Here is a 22,669-nt window from a genome sequence, read left to right as displayed (position 1 = left end):
ATATAGATCTGTTGGTTACTAGTGGCCTATAAAGAAACATTAATTTGACAAAGGATAGACATCCCTAGTGAAAAGAAATACTTTAGTGTATTTCAAATATACTTATATTTGTGAAAGTACATTTTAAGTATACTAAGTATTAAGTGTACTACCTATAAATATATACGAAGTATACTAAAAGCATGCTTGTGCCAATTTTGACATTATAACTATAAACACACTTAAATATAATCATACCAAAATACACTTTTAAGAAATGTATTAAATAAAAGCATACTTTAAGTGAACAAAATATGTATTTGCTCAAGTGTGCCAATGAAACAATATGCTTTTAAAGACATTTTGTGTATATTTTAAAATATATGCTCAGAATTGAATTTTTTAGAATACGCTTAACGCTTACTTGAAAAGTAAACCACTAAATATACTGAAATTTTTGTATATTTTAAATCCATGTATTGTTTTCCTACCATTTCATAATGTGATATATACTTTGTTTTTGTCTTTTTAAGGTACAGTACTTTGAGTGATAAACTTGCTGTTAAAGCAGTTCATATACTGGTTTTTGCTGGAATTATGTCTAATGCTCAATCAATAGTAGCATCGAAGCACATGTCAGTCAGATCTTGTGTTAGTTTGTAATAATCCCTTTTAAACCCAGTGTCACTCTGATTTCCATTTGACCCCGATCACATTGATATGACCTTTCTGTTTGGAGAGGGAACAGAGAGCTAAACTCGGTTTCAGAGCTAACAAAGAACAGAACAAGGAGGACTCGTAACAGAGCCAGGATTCATCTCTCACTTTCACATATGTTCGTTCCACTCAGCCCATGTTTATTTATGCGTCTGCCTTGACACGTTTTCTGCTGTGATGTCATTATCTTTAAAAAGGGCTTTAGGGTTTAAACTCCGTATGGAATGTGGTGTGTATCTCCTCTATCTGGGAGAAAAAATAAACCTTTGTTAAGGTTTTCTTTTTTTCTTTCTGCCATATGTGAAAGGTGGTGCATGTGGTCAAATCAGGGGTGAATGAAAGTACATCAGGCCTCCCTGTTATTCCTAATAACAGCTCCTAGTTCATAGCAGGCTGCGACACTGCAGAATTTTCTGAATTAGTAACCCATGATGTGTGACTGTGATATCCGCTTTCTTGTGGTAAGATGTATATATCTATTGTTCCTCTGTTGGGTTTAGGTAAGTGAGAACAGAGAGCACAACATGAAAGAAAGGCCTAAGTTACCCACAGTCTGTGCGTTTAGTTAAAGCTTTAGTTACAAAAAAAAATCTATCAAAAATTCAAGTCATAAAGAAGTAATTTGACCAATTATGTAATTTAATCAGTCATAACATATTTGACACTTTTAGAAGATTTTAAAAGGAGCAACCAGCCACCAAGCGGAAGCAAACTTCACAACTGCCCAAAAATAAGTGCAAATGACGCAGGAACTATTAAAAAGGACTAAACATCCAATAAATTTAGAAAATAATAAAACAAAAAAACTTGATATATACTTAAAAAAAAAATCAGAATTATGCGCCAAACTAAGATGTCCACGTTAACCAAACCTGAGTATCATCAAATCGTTAAAACAACTATAAAGGTATAAAAATTAATTTTGTGATCAAGTTTATTTTATTAGGTATGGTTATGGGTCAGGCTAATAGAACGGTAATTGTAGATTTACACTTAATAATCAAAGGAAATCATTCAGTGTGTGGTGGGAGACACTGGTATCAAGTCTTTTCAAGAGAAAGGGTGAGAGTCCAAGTTAAGTCCTAAGATTTTTGTGATTTTCTCAAGTCAAACCTACAGTCATTAAATTTGAGGTTTGAGTCTAACTATTCAGTTTTAGCTTCATGAGACCACTTCTCATGTCTTCAGAAACCAAGATCTTCATCTCATCTTCAGGCAAGTTGTACACAGGAATTATCCAGACTTACAGAAGTTCACAGTACATCTAATATTTTGAGTGGGTTTTTTTTTTGTGATTATTTTTCACGGTATCGCAAAACAAAGCATTGTGTTTGAAGTGTTGCCGTAGAATACGTCGATAGATGTGTATTAAATTAACCAAAATAACAATGTGAGTGATCAGAACTTCGCAAAGCCTCGACATCATGATACAAACCTCCCTAAACTGAAAGTCAGTTAGTACAGGTTGGAGTACAGCAGCAGACTTAAATTTTAGGCTTAGGGTTTAAAATTCAAAGAATGCAAAAGTTTAATTCTGTGTTTTGCTCTTTAAAGTGTTCTAGACCTTCGTAGGGATGATTCAGTGAATTTATTTTGTTTCATTCTTAGCTGCAAAGTGTCAAAATGATGGTAAAAGAGTCGGAAGAAAAACTTTTTATTACTGATGGTATTTTATTTCAGGAATAAAATATCACTTCAGAAGCAGAAACGAGTTCAGACTCTTTGTAGAAAGTGGTTGGAGTTGCTGTGTGTGTGTTTTCCTGGGCGCGGATTCTGGTTAACTTTGAAAAAAGACAAACATTTATTATGCATGTCGTGAACATACTGTATGAATACATCTACTCGCCTTTGCGGCTCCATTCATAAAAGCTTCATCTTTACGGCGCACTCATTCACGAAGACACTTTTGTTCTTTCTGTGCCTCTGCTGCACGTGTGGGGCCCACGGATGTTAACCGTCACGCGCGCGAAGACACGCTCGGCTAGCCTTTTGGAGCGTTCTCCGAGTCACTTTACGCTGCAGTGGAAACAACGGTGCTAAAAATGGAAACGTCTGAGCTAAAAATAGCAGCTAAGACCAACCAGCATCATTCAGTCTTTGCTAACTCAGGCGTTCGCTCATGGTTAATTCAGAAAACGATGCTATTTGCAGCGCTAACGTGCTTCCCTCAGGGGCCTGAATCCACCGTGGCACACAGCAAGAACCTCTGCTGGATGCTGCAGTCAATTCAGATTAGATCCTTTGAATTAGTCAGGATGCGAAATCAAATTAATACCTCACGGCATTGTGGATTCTCAGCTCATTATTATGACATCCAGCATTCAGAATGTACTAATTTCTAAGCAATATTTAGAAAAAAATGAAATGAAAGTGATGATGCTTCGAGAAAATAAGCATAGATCTCATGCTACCTCTGCATGTTTCATTTAGGGATGCCAGCTCTTAAATACAGCGCCTATACAAAGTATTTACCCCATTGGATTCCCCCCCTCCCCCCCGCCCCCAAATCAATAGAGACCAACAAAATGTGGCATTTTGTTCAAATGAAAATTGGCAAAAAACTAATTTCTATAAGACAAATATGTGAATGCAGTGTGTGTCTCCAGTGATTGTATTATAAAGACGTGCCTATGGAAAGGCCATTTACTGCATGAAGACAAAAAACAGCACTTCCATCAAATCAGAGGAAATATTATTTCCATTGAAAAGTAGAATAAAGGAAAAGAACATGACGTAATTATTAGTAATAATAAGATGAGAAAAGAACATAACATGTTCTTTTCTCATCTTATTATTACGAATAAGATGAGAAAATAAGATTTCTCATCTTATTATTAATAAGATGAGAAAAAGCTATGAAAGCTATTTTTTTTTTTTTTTTTTACTTTTTAGCCCATCAATCACAAAGTAAGCTAATGCTAATTTAGTTTATAGACCGAATGCTATATCTGTTTGCACCTTATGAAAAAACCTCACAAAATGCTAATGTTAATTAATTCCCTCCAGAAAGATTTTCAGTACACTTTAGATGTTATTTATGTTTTTAGGTGGTGTCTTAACAGCGGCTCCTATAACTGCTGTGGTTCTGCAGTGTGAGGTGGGCTGGAAGGTGAGACATGAACAGTGAAGGTGTGATTTCATGTGTTCTTCTTTCGTCTCTTTCTTACCCTCCATTTCTAGTCAGACAGGTCGGGTTGCACTGCTCTCTCTCTCTCTCAACATCTTGAATGAAGATCTCTGAGCAGCATTGATTTATGCCTGTTGACTGACTGCTATTACGAGACTTTGCTACAAAAGTCAGAAAAGTTAATTTTGTGCGTGTTGCCACAACATAAATTTACGGTGTCGTAAAAATCCTAATGAGCTCATGTTGACAGCACTGTCAGTGTTTGTTAGGCAGGAACCATTTTAATTTAAGCGTTCACAAGCCTTCTCATGTTTTAATCAGTCACCACTCACTGCTATATATGGTCGCTTGCATAATATATATACAGTGAACCTTTGAACATTTACGGGGGATAAATGTTCAAAGTGTGCAAGGTGTTTAAAAATTGTTCACATTTTTACACTTTACAATCTCAAATTGGTACATTTTACTTCCAAATGTGTTTGTGAAACTGCCCATGTCTAAAACCTCAAGTCTTTTAGGCTATGTCTCCACCAGCTATGAACAGATGCTGAAAATTCTGCCTGTGCTTTATTGCAAACAGTTCAGTCAGATTGGATAGAGAATACACAGGTCAAAGTTATAGTCAAAGTTCAGACATAAAAAAGGTTCTGCCTCACGGAGCAGCCCTCCCCCACTCAGTTCCTTCAGACCAGCCAGCAGTAATTAGCAAACACCTGGCGAAACCGCGCATCTGCTGAGCTCCTCGTCAGTGCAGCGCTGGTACAAAGTCGTTAAAGGGTTAATAGAGGAGCCATGTTGTGGTGACTTCCTGAAAGTGGAGTTTCAAAAAGAGCAGGAGTTTTTAAAAAGACAAAGGCCCAATTTCAAGGCATTAAATTACAAAATCTAATTTCTTTGAAGTGTTAAGTCACATTTAATATGTACAGCATTTTTTTTTTATTACAACTGGAGATAATGTAGTTACTTGATTGTGCTACAAAATGGCACTATGTACCTGGAAATGCTGCCCCTTTAGGTGCAACAGTTTAAGCTACGCTGCAGTGAATAAATCAAGGGTGTTAAATGAAGTCAAAGAGCTTTTTTTCCCCTCTATCGGCTCAATAGGTGGGACCGCAGCAGGGCAGGCGTGCCTGAACATGGGCACTGACATTAAAGATGCCTAAACAATACACCATTGAAACTTTAAAACCGACTGACATTTCCAAGCTTCACGTCCTCCAGCAGGTTTTTTTTTTTCTTCGTCTCCATAATTTAGCCTGCGTGTTCTACAGAGTTTGTCCTCTGTGATTTAAAAGTGGAAAATGGAAACTCCAATTCCTGCTAGAATGGCTCCCCTTTTCCTGCCTACGCCCCTGTGTTTCCTGCCTGCCGCATAAGTAGGTGTTGCTGATTTGACGATTGGAGCATCTGACAACTGCGGACATTTTGGCCTGTTTGTGGGGAAAAGGGTGTTGGTCTCTCTGGGTCGTTTTCCCGCCGAGTACTTCTTCTTCCCCTTAAAGGTGAACACAGGGTTCAGGTAAATGAAAGACCTGCCTGAAACACGTTGAAGCTTTTGGCACAAATGCAGTGTGTACTTACTATTTGTGTTCGTGCAGCCTACTCATAGATGCATCCATTAGTGGTTATTAGCCGCAAATACACGTCAATGCTCTCTGTAATGAGCGTCGGAACAAAGAGGCCCTTTTGTAGGAGGACTTCCGAACTTCCTGCGAAGGTAAATATTAGCTCTTTTGACTGCGTCTTCAGCATGGATGGAGCCCTGTGTCTGTGTTGTGTCCTGTAAGCCACTCAGGTGGCTTCATAAACTGAGCTCAACATAGGCTTGCCTGACTAAACCTCAATAATACTGTAGCTTATTCGGGGATAAACTCTGACTTTCTCTCGCTGCGAAAAAAAGAAAGATGAGCCCAGGAAGAAGTAGATGGGATTCAGTTCTCAAAACGTGGCGTTTATTTGAAATAAAATAGTTGGAACGGCTTTGAACTGACTCGCTTTCAGTGAAGCAGACCCAACACATGAAACTCAGAGTGAAGAAAATGAAATGCGACATTGTAAAGGAGTTTGAATCAAATGAATCACTACATTAGGTCGGTGTTTGACCCCTTTAGATTTACTCTACAACATATTTACATGTTTCAGGTAATAAAACATGTAATGGTTTGTGTGTCAACCTGCCAGGCCACTCAGGTCTTCTGGTTCTGGTTCTGCTCTGCATCCCCAGAGTCAAAACCAACCCAACCAAGCACAGGACCAACAAGTATAGATGGACGTCATCGTGATACCAGTACAAAAAGTCCCAACCTTTATTCTCCCCCACTATTAGGCATGGATGTTAACGGCAGCTGGTCAAATCCAGAGCTGAAATATAGTATCCTACCAAGCAGACATGATATATTGTATAGCTTTAATAAGGTGCAATGAAAGACATTTTGAGGCTTTTATTTTTCTACTTTGATTCCTCTTTCACTTCACTAGCTTATCGTCATGTTCAAAAGCTTATTAAGGTTCGGGTGATGGGGAATGCTGGCGTAACATCAGGTTCTCATTGATGGAAATAAAAAACATCAAAGTCCCTTTAATTAGATAATTATAATCTTTTCTTTTCTGGAACCGTGCAAGGATTAAGCAGGCATAGAAAACAAAGGAACTAATGGATTCCCTCCTTGTAAAGCAGTAATCAAACACATACCACACGTTGGAATGAAGTGATTAAATAAGTTTATTTGATTTACAGACACTTTTTATTTATTTATTTTTTTTTTTTTTACAATGTTTTTCTTTGAAATCAACAAGTCCCCAAACACGCCCCTCCTGACGGGGGGAGAGCATCACAGTTCATTTTCTAAAGTTAAATCCTCTGATTTCTCCGACATATAGCTCTACTGACTAAAAACAAAAATAAAATCTCTTTTCTGCTCAAGATCAGAAATAAGTCACTTTGTACAGAATTCTTGTATAACAAGAAACAGCACACACTTAATACATCACCTCAGTGATTATTAACGTAGCATAAGTCAATGCAACAGGCTATTTAAAAAAAAGAGAGAGAGAAAAAATCAACTCGGTTTTGGCAAAGTGAAACTCTGTTCCTGAGCCATCCTCTTGTCTGTACTATGACAGCTCAAAAAATAAAATAAATCAGCACTTACTGGGGATTTGGTGGGGAGGGGAGGCATGAAGCGACATACTTCTGTGACAGAGGTTGTGAAGACGATGCCAGGATGTGTTTGCAAATTACTCCCTGAACATTAAAGTGTGCAAAATGGTTCAATCGGTTATTTTAACAGAAAAGTAAAAAAAAAAACACACAAAAAAAAACTAACAAATTGCATGGCGTCCTTCCATTGAGGCTGCTTTAAAAACCATCACATTGCATTTTGTTCCGTTTATATATATATATATATATATATATATATTCTTTTTTTATACATGAGATGTCTGAATAATGATCACAGTTAACAGGATGATTTCTTAGTGATGTGTAAAGGTACTGTGTTGATTAATAGTGATACATACAAGTAATTTTTAAACTACTTGGCATTTAAAAACCAAATGACACAGAAAACAAAGTGTTGTATATTCAAACTATAAAACTTCCCTTTATAGAATATTCTTCATTATGGTAACAAAACAAATAAATACATTGCATTCAAGCCATCATTTATACAATATATTAAAGTTACTGCAAGATATAGCTCTCTCTTCCTCTCTCCATATATATATTTATCTGTTGTAGTTGTTAAAAAAAACAAACATTTGGTAACATCATAAAAAGACAAGAAAATGTAAAAACGTAAGGAGTTCAATAAGAAGTTGATGTGTAAACACGGCCGGCTGGCACAATCACATTCAGAGCGCTCCATGCAGCTGGAGGGAAGCTAAAGCTAATGATCCGGCCCACATGGAGAGTCACTCGTCGCCACGGGAACCCCAGGCCCATCTTTTTCCCGTGTTCGCTTAGAGGTCGGGAAAGTGCTTCCTTTCCCTTTCAGTAAAGACGCGCTCAAAACTGAACGTATCCTAGGAGCACTGGATCTAAAAAAAATAAAATAAAAATTTCCTCACAGATGAAATTACGCTAAATTAAGTAACAGGAAATGTTTAAGTCAGAGATGCCTGATGCTAAAGGTTTTCCTGTTCGTGTCTTGAATTCTTTTTGATTTCGATCACTAATTAGCTGGCGACTGTCTCTCCAGCTTTGTGTTTTTCCTGCAAATATGGGGTGGAGGGGATCAGATATCTACAGCTGCATGGGGGGGAAAGGTCTCTCTTCACAGTGCCTGTCATTGTATTACCACCCAGAACCAGACTGCAACCCTTCATTAAAAGCGACTCCGTCCATGTGTGGCCGGTTTTTTGTGTCCAGAAACTCAAACCCAACCATCAGAAAGCCAGCCGTCTAAAGGGAAAGCAGCTCGCTGATAAGGCAGTAAGGATAACAAAATGGTTGGTTTTCTCCAAAGAAGAAGAAGAAAAATTTTTTTTTCCCCTATTGCTCCTTATTTATATATATATTTTTCTCCAAGTCCAATGAGTAGCATTCCATTTCTCTTTTGGGAAAAGCATATGTAAGCATATAATAAATAACAAAAACAAAACAAAATCCAGTGTTCGCTTCAGATCACGCAAACAGCACCATGATCCTTCTGAAACAATCATTGGCAGCAACCTCCAGTATTAAACTTCAACATTACACACACACACAAACAAAAAAAGAAAAGAAAGTAATAATGTGCAGAAAGTTCTCACATCTGTCACATTCTCTGGCACTGTCTATACTCATTTTAAGTGCTAAAAGCTCAAAGGAAAACATGTATGAGAGGTCAAAGGAAACGTGTGCATTTGGGGGGAAAAGCTCCTGTTCTTAAGGCTGATTTACTGACCTTCAAACAGTAACACTTTTTTTTTTTTTTGGCTCTTGGCTGACTGCTTTGTTTACATGCACAGTGTAATCAGTTAGAAGAACACTGCGATTATGACGTAAACTGTGATGTTAATACTGCGATCAATGTGGATAATTAGTGGAAAATTTGGATTTTGTGTGGGGCAAAAGGTGTTGTGTGCAGTCAGAGAGGAGGTCGTGAGGGAGTGTCGGTGGTCAGTGCAAAGTTTATAGGAATGTAAATGAGGCTATGGCACTTGGTGCAGATTAACAGCCGATGGTTCGATGCATACAGACAAAAAAGAGTTGGGCAGGCAGGCAGGCAGGCAGGCAGGTAGACAGGGCAGGTTCATGGTCAGCATTCAGTAGTATGGCATCAAAAAGTCAGAAGAGTTGCGTCGTCAAGGATTCTCGCAGACTTGGGACGAAAAAGCTATTCCCAAGCGACTCCCCGCCCCCAACTGGGGAGGTTCGAGGCGGAGCAAGACGCTCCCCTCGTTTTCCAGTTCCAAGCCGAAAACCAAACGAGAGCAGCAGGAGGATTCTAACGGTGATGGCAAAAAAATAAAAAATGGACGGCGGGTACTCTTTATTTTGGCGTCCTCTAAACGTCTGTGCAGATAGGTCCTCGTCTGCTGATCACCTGGGGGAGGAGAGAGACAGGAGAAGGGTGTGAGCTCTTCGAGTCGGGCCTCGCCGCAGGACGCACTTGTGTAATTAATGCCGAGGTCAACAGTTCTTGGGCCATCTGGTCGGACTTTCCTGAAAGTGCCTGCACACTGTGACCAGACTGTGGCCTAAATATACTCCTGCACTCAGCATATCAACTTGAAAACCTGAACAGCATGAGCATTAAACCACAGCAACTAGAGATGGAGGTTATCGATTAACGAGCTAATAGACTTATTAAAACGAGTCCCAGTCCGGCCCTGTGTGCAACACACATAAACCTCGACTCTTGCACCGGTTAATTAGCCTCGACTGAGGAATTACTGGATATACAAAAGTAAACAATATGTTTTGGTCGAGTGTGAGCAGAGCCAACCCGTTTTGGGATGGAAGATTTTCCGTCGTTAATAGCCTCAGCGATGGTCGTATCGTTTGGGAGCGAGGCTCTAAAACTGCCAGTGATGTTGAGACAATTAGAGCCATGAACGGCGCTTTGATTTGTGTGAAAAGCGGCCGTCCCGCTAATAGCTCTGCCGTGAATACGCTGGGGAAATGTTGGCTCCGTGAGCTAATGGGAGGGGAGACTGATTGGCCTGGCAGACCTACAAAATCTAATCAAAGCAAAATGCTGCTTTTATGGCAGACAGGATCCAAATCGGCGAACAGACAGAGAATGAAAGGCGAAGGCGCGCTCATCACATTGAGAAAGTGAAATGATCTTAAATCCAAGATTCCTTTTTGCGTTCAGCTTTGCACTTTGTATGTGGGTGTGTGTCGGCGTGAGTAGGCGCGTGTGTGTGTGTGTGTGTGGTCTGTGGCAGTGCTGACAGAGGACTTGGAGCTTTTGTTAAATGATAAGAGTGCAAAGCAGGAAAGTATGCGCCTGCAGCTGTACAAACACTTCTAACGGTAAAAGTTTTGCCCTGTGATGTGACTTCTTTCTCCCCCCCTCATATGGGATCATGGTTACTGAATACACGAGGGTGAAGCTCCGTTGTCAGATCTCCTGCCGATGTTTTGACAGTGCCAGGCTCGGGGATGCCCTCGCGTTAATCCTGACGTCCTGGAGGACGGCGGGATGAGGGGGAGGGCGGATGCGGTCAGAAGAGGCAGCAGAGGGAGTTAATTGGATCTCAGTGTATCCGATCTGCGGCGGAGGTTTAAGTTGCCGGTGATTAATAGCCTGCGATGTGTAACGGCTTAAGCGATTACTGTTTCTCTTCATCCTCATTTATTTAGACGAGATGTCTTTTTTTTTTCCCCTCCTCTGCGAATCTGCTCTGATTCCCTTCGACGTCTCGTCAGAGATAAATCCTGGAGTTTTTGGATCTTCTCCTTGAACTTTCAAAGTGCGTCGCACCCTAAACAGCCTGTGCTGTCAGTGAAGGATGGATGTACAGATTTTTTTTTTGCATTTGGAGAAAAAATTAGCTGAAAATCAGTTGCTGCAGAACGTCTTTGTGATTCTTCCATGGGACAGAAAAGAGCAGTTCAGCTCTGACCTGGGATAGCAATGCAACGATCAGGGATTTCTATAATTGGCAACTTTTGACAGTGGGAAACACATGCTCTGGCTGTGTGTGGGTGTGTGTGTGGGGAGGTGTGTGCGCCTTTGTTTGTAATACCTTGTGGGGACCATTTTCCTGACACATACAACGTTATGGGGACCAATTGCTCCTTGTGTGGACCGAAGCTTGGTCCCCACAAGGGAAAACGCTGTTTTTGGGTCAGGGGTTAGATTTAAGACTGAGGTGTGAATTAAGTTTTGGTTAGGGTTAGGTTGTAGAAATGAGTGGAAGTCAGTGGAAAGTCCCCACAAAGATAGCCATGGAAACGTGCGTGTGTGTGTGTGGGTGTGTGTGTGTGTGTGTGTGAGACGACACACACACATAGAGCCGGCCTCTGGAACATGATATGTGTACCAGCCTTTCATGTCACCTGTCATTAGCTTTCGCCTGCTAAAATCCATCTGTCAACGCTAATGACACCCATTGAAGTAAAGGACAAAAGTATAGATTTTTACTATTTCTGTTTTTATAAAAGTCTAAATTGTTTAAATTTACTAGGAAGTGGCGCCCCCAAAGAAGAGGTGCCGGCATTGTAACATCCTGGCCACCACACTGCCCAGAGAATCCTGGTCAATTAATACAAAGGGACACAGAGTCATCTTCTTCAATTAAGACATAAATGTAAAACCCAATAAACACATATACTCTAAAAAAAGAAAGAATGAATTCAAACTCCATGCTTGTGATGGCACACTTTCCAATGGTAGCGTCAACATGCTAGTGATAGCTCGCACTCTAATGGTACCATTTAAGCTAACAGTAGCATGTTACCTTAAATGCAGCAGCATGTTAGCTGAAACGCTAACATGCTACTGTACGTTTTAAACTAACAGTAGATATCTAAATATCTTAATGGTATTTATATACCATTAAATGCTATCTAATTGTAGCATTTAAGCTAACAGTAGCATTTTAGCGAATTGTTACATAAAAGCTAAGCTTTATGGACTAAATGGAATAAATCAATGCTAATACTGTTTCTTTTTCTTCCACATTACGATTAGGCATAACAAAGTTTGTCATTATGTGTCAAAATCTGAAAAGGTTCAGTGTGTGTGAATACTTTAACAAACTCCCATCGGTTTCTCAAGCCTACTGCAAGACGTTTGGAATGATTTTCTGTAGGTGATCCTAAATCACCGACAGAGTTGTGAAAAATCACTCCTATTGTTTTTGCAAAATTGGCAACATTTACTTTTTGTCTATAAAGATGCAAACACCAAATGTGTTTATCGCTTCGATTGCTGACACATCTTGTATAACATTTTGCTTCATTCTGAAATGATTACATGTGTTTCGAACAATGCTTAAATTGTGGTGTTAATTTTGAAATGGTGTTTTATAAAAAAAACAAACCCAAAAACATAAAAGAAACCAAAGCAAAAGAAAAACATCTAACTGTTATCTGGAAGTGGGAGGCATATTTCACAACTGACATCATTCTTCAAGTCAGCAAACTCCTGGGGTCATAATCTACGTGAACTCGCACCTCCTCAAAGTTTTTCCATTTGGTTGGCTCGTTCTCTCGAATTTTACAGGAAGATGCAATGTTGGCAAATGATCACTCTGCTTTCCTCATCTGAACTCTGCCCATCCTACCAGTTTCCCAGTAAGCTCCCAAGTTTGTTTGTGTTTTATCAGTTGGCATAATTTCATCACGTAAAAAATAAGGACATGCTGTCAGAGGGTTTGAAATGGTTCCTTCTTTCCTGTTTTATTGTTTATTCACATATTAGTCATTTGACTTTGCAAACCAACATTTGCCTAACCTCTTTATCTAAACAGAGCGCCACTAAAAGTCAATGGGCACAAACCCTGAAGTGCACATATGACCTACCTTTTTCTTTGCTCTTGTGTGTTTTTACAGTATTTCAACAAAAGAAGAAACGTTGACATGTTGGTAAAGAAAGCAGCAACGCCTTGACATTAGCTCTGAGCGTGATAACCTTAACAAATAAGTCACAACAGATTCCTTGTCCGCCTTATCGGGGAGTCAAAGTTTATCCTTGTTATTATTCAGTGTCTGCTACAGTAGCTCCACCATTGTATACAGACGTAGCTGGTGTGCTGCCAGTTATTATGTTTTAGTCTGGGTTAATAAGTCCAGAGCCTGTGTGTGTGTGGGCCTGATAATGGCAGGAAGTAGGAAAAGCAGCTCAGGTCGTGATAAGATGCTGGTCAGCTCTCTGAACCTTCCTGAGTACAACGCGATGGGAAAACGGTTCACGGAGCAATCGTTCTCGCCTCGTAGTGTTTATCACGAGACGTTCCGCGTCAGGTGAGAGTCCACTCAGCTAATGAGCAGGGAGCTCTCTACATGCTAATGTTCCTGGGTTGTCTTTGTGTTATCAGCCACTCAAACTGCCTGACAAAGTGCTGATGTGAAAAGCACTAAAGTTCTTAAGTGGCTTTTGGAACAGAAGGCAAATTACCTGGTCATACCTTGACTGAAGAAGGTGGAGTCTGCTGCATCAGCTTCTTCAGCCTGAAAAGAAAAAATATGTTTAAGCAATGATTAAAGTATGAAAGTTTCATCATTTTCTTTGCATATCCGTGGTTCATTTCCCCTGAATTGTATCGTCTCGTACGGAGAAAGTCCTTCTCCGTCTGTTTAGTCACACTTCAGCCGTGATGCACACGCTGAATCTGGATGAGACAGTTCTGCTCCGGCACATCACCAGGCAGAACTGTGAACGGCGTGAACGCGCGGGTACGCACTGCACTGCGCTGCGCTATTAATGGAAACCCAGCCGCTAAAAAAAGCAAAGAAGCTAGGAATAATAAAGCACTCTTGAAGGCTGGAAATAGGCACACGCGCTCCAGTGAGTTACTCGTTCGGCTCCGTGCCTTTTTTTTATTAATAGCACAGAGTTTCTAAGGACACACTCAGAGGAGGTAGGGGAAAAAAATGAGTAGCACTCTGTAGAGTCGTGGGGAATTTATAAATTGTAGGGTTTAAGGCATGAATGGAATATATAAACACCACCACCAGTAACATGGAACAACCATCAGTGTCATTTTGCTTGCTCTCTGTGGGGCTGTTTGCAACTTATGAAAAATAAAACTGCTTCTCTGCTGCTGTTCTTTTGTCTTCATTGGGAAGTTCATATTCTTTATGAAGCATAGACGATATGGAGTCAAAAAAAACGCAACAGTAATGTGGGTAGAAATTAAAGGAGACACCTGTGAGTACTATTTGATAACTGATTTAAATCTGAAGTTTAACAGCTATGAGTGTTGTGTCTGTGAAGAAGCTGACTGCAGACTGCTGGAGCAGATAGCCTGACTAAGGTAAACTATTAACTTGTCCAGCTACTGTAAGGGTAATATGTATCAAAATCACACATAAATGTCAAAGAAAGTATCATTATAACTAAAATGTCATCAATGTTATATTATTGTTACCATCAGTATGAATGTTGCGTTGGGTTAAAAGAACAAGTTTAGGAAGGGTATTACTAGCTTCAGCGGTAGAAAACTTTTCCACTTGGACATTACAGTTCTGTACAGTGAATTCAGTGGATTCTCTGTGAATAGTTAAAATATGCATATACCTGAGAGCTAACCTTACTATTTATTGTAACTGCCAAATTTTAATCGCTCAAATGCCAAACATACCTTTATATAGAATAATATAAACAGTACAAACAATTTTAGCAGTAGCGCTTAAGCTAATAGCTAGTTTTCTTCGTTTCCATTCTCATGGACACAGCCAATCAGCACCAAGGAAAATGAATGGCACTCCTGGAACGACTACTTTGTAAACTCTAGCAGGTAGCATGCTAAGTAGCATTGCAGCTGAGTATTGTAAGAGCGGAAATACTTTTCTTTCCAGCTTCCCAAACTGCATTTTATTTCAAAGATTTTAGATGTGCTGTATGAAAATGCACATAGGCAGGTATTCACTCTTTAGTGGGAGCCAGCCATTATTCAAGGGTTTTTGACATTTTACTTGTCATTTTTCATCCACAATTCTGGTTGTAGTATTTGAGTAGCAACAGATTGTAGGCTACACTCAGGGGCGCTACCAGGAATCTTGGGGCCCCATGACAAAAATTTTAATTGGGACCCCGATTCGCAGCTGCTGTTACAATTTCTTGAGTCTATTTGAGCCATCAAAAGCGTCACAATTTTAAAGGCGCTTACTTTTGTTGGTCCAATACCGACACTAGCACAATATTCATTGCTAGTAAATTTTACAAGCAACAGTCCACGTACTGCAAATAGGTTTCTTACATTTTTTATTAGTTTTAGCTCATTGAAATGTCTCTCCCCAACCAGCAACAGTCACAGGCAACGTGCAAAATATACATGAACAAATCCAGAGTTCTCAATAAATGCTATGTTGTTGTGTTTTGTTCAAGCTGCAGTATATAACTTTAATAAAAAATATGTTTTTTCCATATTTGTTAAAGCTGTCACTATGTCATGACAGTTTGCTATGAAACAGATAATCTGTGAAAAGATCAATCTCCTCCACTTCCTCCCTGAGCTGCTACTGATGGCTAAAGAAATGCACCGTTCTGACCAAAAACAACCAATCAGAACCAGGAGGAGGGTCTTAGTGCTGTCAATCAACCTCATTCACTCACTGCTAAGTGTGCTAATGGAAGATTTTATAAAGATTGTTTGTCTTTCTGTGAGTAATAAATTGTTTTTGTTGTGTAATTGTAAAAAGAGTAGAGAGACAACAAAAATCCACATAAATTGAACACAGTGTTGCTCACCTCTCTTACTGGGACGGGGAGGAGGGGTAATGCTGCTATCGGAGCTAAAGCTGCTGCTGACTGACTCATCTGTTGCTAAGTGTGGTAAAAAGTAAAGGTACAAGTTAAATTCTTTCCTTCATTCATTAAATGCTAGTGAAATGGACGCAAACAGTAATCTGTAGCTAAGCTAACTATGCTAAATGGTTGACAATCTCGCACATTCTGCACACCTCTCTCGGAGAAAGACTGGGGTGTAAATTGACACTCTTGTCTTTTTTCTCTCTTTCTTTTTGAAACACTGACTATCAGTTTACTTGGTGGCATAGTAACTGCCACAGTCGTTCTGGTCTGCTACTGACTGCTGCTGAGCGGAACAAACCATTTCATGTAGAGAGAGGTGTTCAGGGCAGATATGGATGTGTGTTCTTTGGTCTTGGAGAGGCAACCAGAGGTGCTACCAGGAATCTTGGACCCCCTGACAAAATTTTAATTGGGCTCCCCCTTCGCAGCTGCTGTTACTCAATTTCTTGAGTCTATCTGACCCAAGAAAAGCGTCACAATTTTAAAGACGCTTACTTTTGTTGGTCCAATACCGAAATTAGCTAGGGCTGAAGCGATTCCTCAAATGATTCGAGTACCTCAATTATTAAAATTCCTCGAGGAAAATTTACCTGCCTCGAAGCTTCGTTAATTTATGTTTTATTATTTAGCGCACCGTGATCCGGCTGGGACATTATTTGCGTTACGCGGAGCTCTCACTTCCGCCTCGCAGTTGTTGACGAAAGCTAAGTGTTATCGGCATAACATCCAATTTTCAAGTTCAGCCCGTGGGGATTTTATTGATTGGTGATAATGCCCGGGTTTTCATGGTTTTTAGGGGACCGATAGACATCCCTAAAATGACTGTCGCAGTGCCTGGAGTACGGCAACCTTTTTCCTCCGGGAGCTGCTAGTAGAAAGCGAACGGCGGGAAGAGCGCTGCAGGTGAGCGGATAGACTGAACACGGCGGGCCACTGAGTAGTTGATGGTTACAGTGTAAGTGTAACTTTACCGACAAACCGCACAATAAATTTCATATATTCCGGTCTGAACAAACGGGTGGCGGAGAGCATCGTGGCGGTACATGGCTGGTAGATGAGTTTCTGATTGTGACGAATGAAGGTGCCGTAAATATCCCATATTGCCCTCCCCCACTTTCTTACTTTCGTCCCCTGGTATACCGGTTCCCGGACTTAAGTTCATCTGTCCCCTGGTCCATTTCCTTTTCTCCACCCCATCTTACGCTCATTCGCTCGCCTGCCCCCACCATCCTAAGCGCCCCACTCCAGGCGACGTTTCCGGTATTTTCAAACCCAAAGCTTGACAGGTATGGGGCAAGGTGAGAGTTCATCTATTAAACTGACTGGAGATGAACACATGAACTAAAAGCTGGAGCATAGGCAATTTTTATAAGCATATTTGTGAACCTGCCTCTTTATTATTAAATTGAATATAATTTCAGATCTTTGTATAACTTTTCTTCAGGTTAACTTAGAAAGTGTGCTATTATTGTTACTAAAATACAAAAAAATAACTGTTAGGGAAGTTCAAAAAATGAAAAACTGGACTGATGTTGATATTCGATAGTAACACCGATGTTATGCCAAATTTATCAATATTTTATTTTATAATTTTTTTATGCGATCACTCGATTAATTGGAAGAATAATTGATAGATTACTCGATTACTAGAATAATCATTTACAACAGCCCTAATACTAGCACAATATTCACTGCTAGTAAATTTTACATGCAACAGTCCACATACTGCAAATAGGTTTCTTACATTTTTTATTAGTTTTAGCTCATTGAAATGTCTCTCCCCAACCAGCAACAGTCACAAGCAACATGCAAAATATACATGAACAAATCCAGAGTTCTCAATAAATGCTATGTTGTTGTGTTTTGTTCAAGCTGCAGTATATAACTTTAATAAAAAATATGTTTTTTCCATATTTGTTAAAGCTGTCACTATGTCATGACAGTTTGCTATGAAACAGATAATCTGTGAAAAGATCAATCTCCTCCACTTCCTCCCTGAGCTGCTACTGATGGCTAAAGAAATGCACCGTTCTGACCAAAAACAACCAATCAGAACCAGGAGGAGGGTCTTAGTGCTGTCAATCAACCTCATTCACTCACTGCTAAGTGTGCTAATGGAAGATTTTATAAAGATTGTTTGTCTTTCTGCGAGTAATAAATTGTTTTTGTTGTGTAATTGTAAAAAGAGTAGAGAGACAACAAAAATCCACATAAATTGAACACAGTGTTGCTCACCTCTCTCACTGGGACGGGGGGGAGGGGTAATGCTGCTATCGGAGCTAAAGCTGCTGCTGACTGACTCATCTGTTGCTAAGTGTGGTAAAAAGTAAAGGTACAAGTTAAATTCTTTCCTTCATTCATTAAATGCTAGTGAAATGGAAGCAAACAGTAATCTGTAGCTAAGCTAACTATGCTAAATGGTTGACAATCTTGCACACTCTGCACACCTCTCTCGGAGAAAAACTGTGGTGTAAATTAACACTTGTCTTTTTTTGTCTTGTCAAAGCTTGACAGGTATGGGGCAAGGTGAGAGTTCGTCTATTAAACTGACTGGAGATGAACACATGAACTAAAAGCTGGAGTATAGGCAATTTTTATAAGCACATTTGTGAACCTGCCTCTTTATTATTAACGTGAATATTATTTCAGATCTTTGTATAACTTTTCTTCAGGTTAACTTAGAAAGTGTGCTATTATTGTTACTAAACTACAAAAAAATAACAGTTAGGGAAGTTCAAAAATGAAAAACTGGACTGATGTTGATATCCGATAGTAACACCGATTTTATGGCAAATTTATCAATATTTTATTTTATCATTTTTTTTATGCGATTACTCGATTAATTGGAAGAATAATCAATAGATTACTCGATTACTAGAATAATCATTTACAACAGCCCTAACACTAGCACAATATTCACTGCTAGTGAATTTTACATGCAACAGTCCACATACTGCAAATAGGTTTCTTACATTTTTATTATTAGTTTTAGCTCATTGACATGTCTCTCCCCACCAACAAGAAATGCACAGTTCTGACCAAAAACAACCAATCAGAAACAGGAGGAGGGTCTTAGTGCTGTCAATCAACCTCATTCACTCACTTCCAAGTGTGCTAATGGAAGATTTTTTAAGGATTGTTTGAATTTCTGAGTAATAAATTGTTTTGTTGTGTAATTGTAAAAAGAGTAGAGAGACAACAAAAATCCACATAAATTGAACACAGTGTTGCTCACCTCTCTCACTGTGACGGGGGGGAGGGGTAATGCTGCTATCGGAGCTAAAGCTGCTGCTGACTGACTCATCTGTTGCTAAGTGTGGTAAAAAGTAAAGGTACAAGTTAAATTCTTTCCTTCATTCATTAAATGCTAGTGAAATGGAAGCAAACAGTAATCTGTAGCTAAGCTAACTATGCTAAATGGTTGACAATCTTGCACACTCTGAACACCTCTCTCGGAGAAAAACTGGGCTACAAACTGACACTCTTGTCTTTTTTATCTCTCAAATATGGATGTGTGCTTTTTGGTCTGGTAGTGGCAACATTTGATTTATACCCCAAAAACTATTTTAAAAACACTATATGATTAATTTTGTATTTGACAGTGTCCCCCCATTTTTTCAAATATATATTTCTATAAGACTTTTTTTTGTGTGAGGGCCCCTGTCGGTCAGGGGCCCTTGGACTCATCCTAACTTTCCCCCCCTATACGGCGCACCTGGCTACACTGGTTGAAGTAAACAACGAATTGCAGTTCAAGCTCAAGCATGCTAAACCTAAAGTTCACAAAAATTACTGTGGTTTTCCTAATGTATTTTTGACCCTCTTAAGTTGTCCTTTTCCCTACATTATGAAAATGACATTGAGTCATTGACTGAACATTTCAAACAAATGTTATCCCTTTCTTCTCTTCAGAAAGATTTCTACTTACTCAGAGTTACAATAGGCTTTCCCTGCCAATCAATCTTTAATGTTTGCAGTTCCCTTGATAGAAAAAAAAAACATTTTTCAGAGTACATTTGTAAGCAGCACTTGTGAATAAAGTCCAGACGAACAAGTCAAAACACTTCAAAAACAGCGTATCAAAAATGGCTAAAACAACTTGTCTAGGGGAAAATACTGGGTTTTCTTAAAATAGTTTCTTACCTGATGTCCACTACTTTCCACCTGCGTGTTTTTAAAAATTCTACAATTAAGTAAAACTCTTTCCAACCTGGCAATAAGTAGTTCTTATAATTATTTTTGTTTTGGCAACCTAAAAAAAAAAGTCATTTTAAATTGATCAAAATTCATATGCACTTATTTCTGAAACTTAAAAATCTGCAAAACAATTACAGTAAATTACAAAGCTAGCATCCAAACATGAACAAAGAGATTTCGACTAACAAAGACTGAATGTGAGTCTCTGTAGTTTTCTTTTATTTGTGAACTATTCATCAGAAAGTGTGGCCTTGTCCTCCGTGGTGCTGGGTGAAAGTCAACGGGTTGTGATTAGTTGGAGTCTGCCCGCAGCGTCTGATAGTGTGGCTTTAGTTTGAACCACTTCTTGGACTACGGGCTAATATCTATTACTGGCACAGTTTCAGGAGTGCGTGTCCTCTTTTAGTTCATGTTCCGCTTTTTTCATCCCGCTTTTTTATATATTTTTTGGGTTCCTGGAAAAGGTCAAATAGAAACCGCAACAAGTCTCAGCTGTGGCAGCCGTGGGCGTGCGTCTGCGCCGATACCTTTTTAGTACAGCATAGACGCACTAAGAGGAAGTAGTCACAGGCTGGCTGAGAGTTGAAGATTTTGGCCAGTCCTCAAATCTCTTCTGCAAATTTGAAAACTTTTTATAAATGATAGTATTTTCTATTCTGTTTCTTGTCTGCCCGTGCATAAAATGTCTTTCTCATAATTTTAGGCGTGAGACAGAATAATGACCTCCTAAGGGGCGAAGACAAGGTGTCTGTGGACGGACATCAGACATCACATCGCCATCCTGTCTAAAAATGTTCCACATCTTCCACAGGAAGGAAGTCATTTCTGTAAGCGCTGGCAACAGGGAAGCAAGCCAATGTGATCAAAAAAGAAACAAGAAGTTTTGTCTCGCCATAAAAAAAAAATACAGAGCTTGTTTTAGACTTTTAAGGCCCTGACCAGCTTTTGTTCCAACTGATTCATGTGTTTGGTGCTTATAAGAAAAGGAAAAGATGAGTATGTGAATGAGAGGGGAAGCAGTTGAACAAACTGGTGAGTGCAACAGACTGTGGGAGAGTTTTAGCTAACTGGGGTTTTCTGTTGGCCCAGATATTGCGGGTCTTTTGTTATTATGTTTGAGCAGCACGTCAAACTTCAGTAACAACATAAAAGTTACCAGCAAACCCCACAAGAAAGGAAATAAAAACACCCTAAAACCCAATTCTTCCTACATCAACCAAATTTCTTTGGCGTCCTTGTAGCTCTTAGTCAGAAAGTCATCGACAAACAACCCGAGCAAGCGTTAAATATTTAAAGACGGGGCTGCTGAATGATAGATGAAATAATTAGCTGTTTTAATAATGCGACTTACTTTTCGGCCTTTTCCCTGTCGTCCAGGAAATACAGTGCCGTGGCCAGGAAAAACATGCCCCCCAGGACAATGATGAAGGGACACAGCATGAGGGCATAGCCCAAACTGAGGAACTTCCATAGTTCAGATGAAGCAAATCTCTCCTGTAGCTTATCAGAGATCTGCAGCCAGACACAAAGAAAAAAGAGAAAACATTTAAAAAAATAAAAGCTAGTCACCAAGAAGGGGTGTAAGTATGTGATCAATTAGTCAACCTAAAGTTGATTGATCCTATCAATCATCTAATGATTAATTAATAACCATTTCCTTAAAACTCTGACTATCTTGTTTCAATTGGGTCAACCGTCTTTCTATAAGAGTATGGGCTGCGAATTTAAAAAAATAGTAGGCCTACATCATTATATTTAAAAAATTTTGTGTGTCAACTGTGGTTTTCGTAAATTATTAAACGTGGACATATTTATGAAATATAACAAAACAGCCTGAACATCTTATGTTGCTGAATCGAAAAAGATATTTTGCAACACTTAATCCCAGACTGTTCTGTCATCACATCCTCACCTTCGTAGCACATGAGTAATTTTTGGTTGAGAAGTTGACACTGCTCCGCCATGCAGCACGGCTGAATAAGCTATATTAAGGTAAAAAAAATTAAGGAGCTTGTCAAGTGTTTATATTTCTAAACAGAAGCTCCCACAGAGGTTCATTTCGCATCCCACAACGGACACTGTCTGAACCGTTTCTCTCTCTTTCTGGTGAGGCGCCGCCATTTTTATTCCTGTATATCTAGCCGGCTCCCTTTAAGGATGACCTCTTCTGGTTGGAGGCCAAACTACAACAATAAAAGACGATCTAAACGTCTAATAAACCATTAATCGACATCTAATCGTAAGGCAAATATTCAAACCTTCTACGACACACTACGCGGTGTTGGTTTTCACGTTTGTATGCACTTTTTCTCCAATTCAAGGCAGGGTTTGACAGCTAACGACTTATCTTAGAATTCAGTGTGTCATGTGTAGGGGAACAGCTGAAGGGGAACAACAGCTGAAGAAAAGTGGGTGTTAAGTGACCTGTTATGTCTCTCTGTTTCACCCATAAGGCGGTCCCACTGCCAATCACATGGCGACAGAGGCTACTAATGGTCTACGCTGAGCTAGATGTGTGTGGAGGGGTCAGAGGGAGGCGAACAGCAGGACTGCAGTGGCTCTGCCACACTGATTTCATGTTAGCTTCTGCAGACTGACATTCACTGCAGAAAAAAGCTGTCTTTATAAAAGGAGGATATTGAAGGAGGTGAATCTGTGCGAGGGGAGTACGTGTATTGGGAAAGAACCATTAAAAACCCAGGTGGCAGCAGTGTGTGTGTGTGGGGGCATGTAG

General features: G+C 39.6%; 1 protein-coding gene across 2 annotated transcripts in view; it reads right to left on the bottom strand.

The window, feature by feature from the left end:
* Positions 1–7,204: 7,204 nt before the first annotated feature.
* LOC102223977 (protein spinster homolog 2-like) overlaps positions 7,205–22,669 on the bottom strand; it is a 77,764-nt gene continuing 62,299 nt past the window's right edge. Inside the window, exons 11-13 of one of the 2 annotated variants that reach the window (XM_023342262.1) lie at positions 21,287–21,447; positions 13,381–13,433; positions 7,205–9,354 (exon numbers count right to left, since the gene is read on the bottom strand). In XM_023342262.1, coding sequence (XP_023198030.1) covers positions 13,385–13,433; positions 21,287–21,447 — 210 coding nt within the window. In that variant the 3' untranslated portion in view covers positions 7,205–9,354; positions 13,381–13,384. The remainder of the gene's footprint in view (positions 9,355–13,380; positions 13,434–21,286; positions 21,448–22,669) is intronic. The other variant, XM_023342261.1, reaches the window with a different exon arrangement.

This window comes from Xiphophorus maculatus, chromosome 11, assembly GCF_002775205.1.
Source record: "Xiphophorus maculatus strain JP 163 A chromosome 11, X_maculatus-5.0-male, whole genome shotgun sequence".
Lineage (NCBI taxonomy): Eukaryota > Metazoa > Chordata > Actinopteri > Cyprinodontiformes > Poeciliidae > Xiphophorus > Xiphophorus maculatus.
This window is presented reverse-complemented; position numbering and strand designations above follow the sequence as displayed.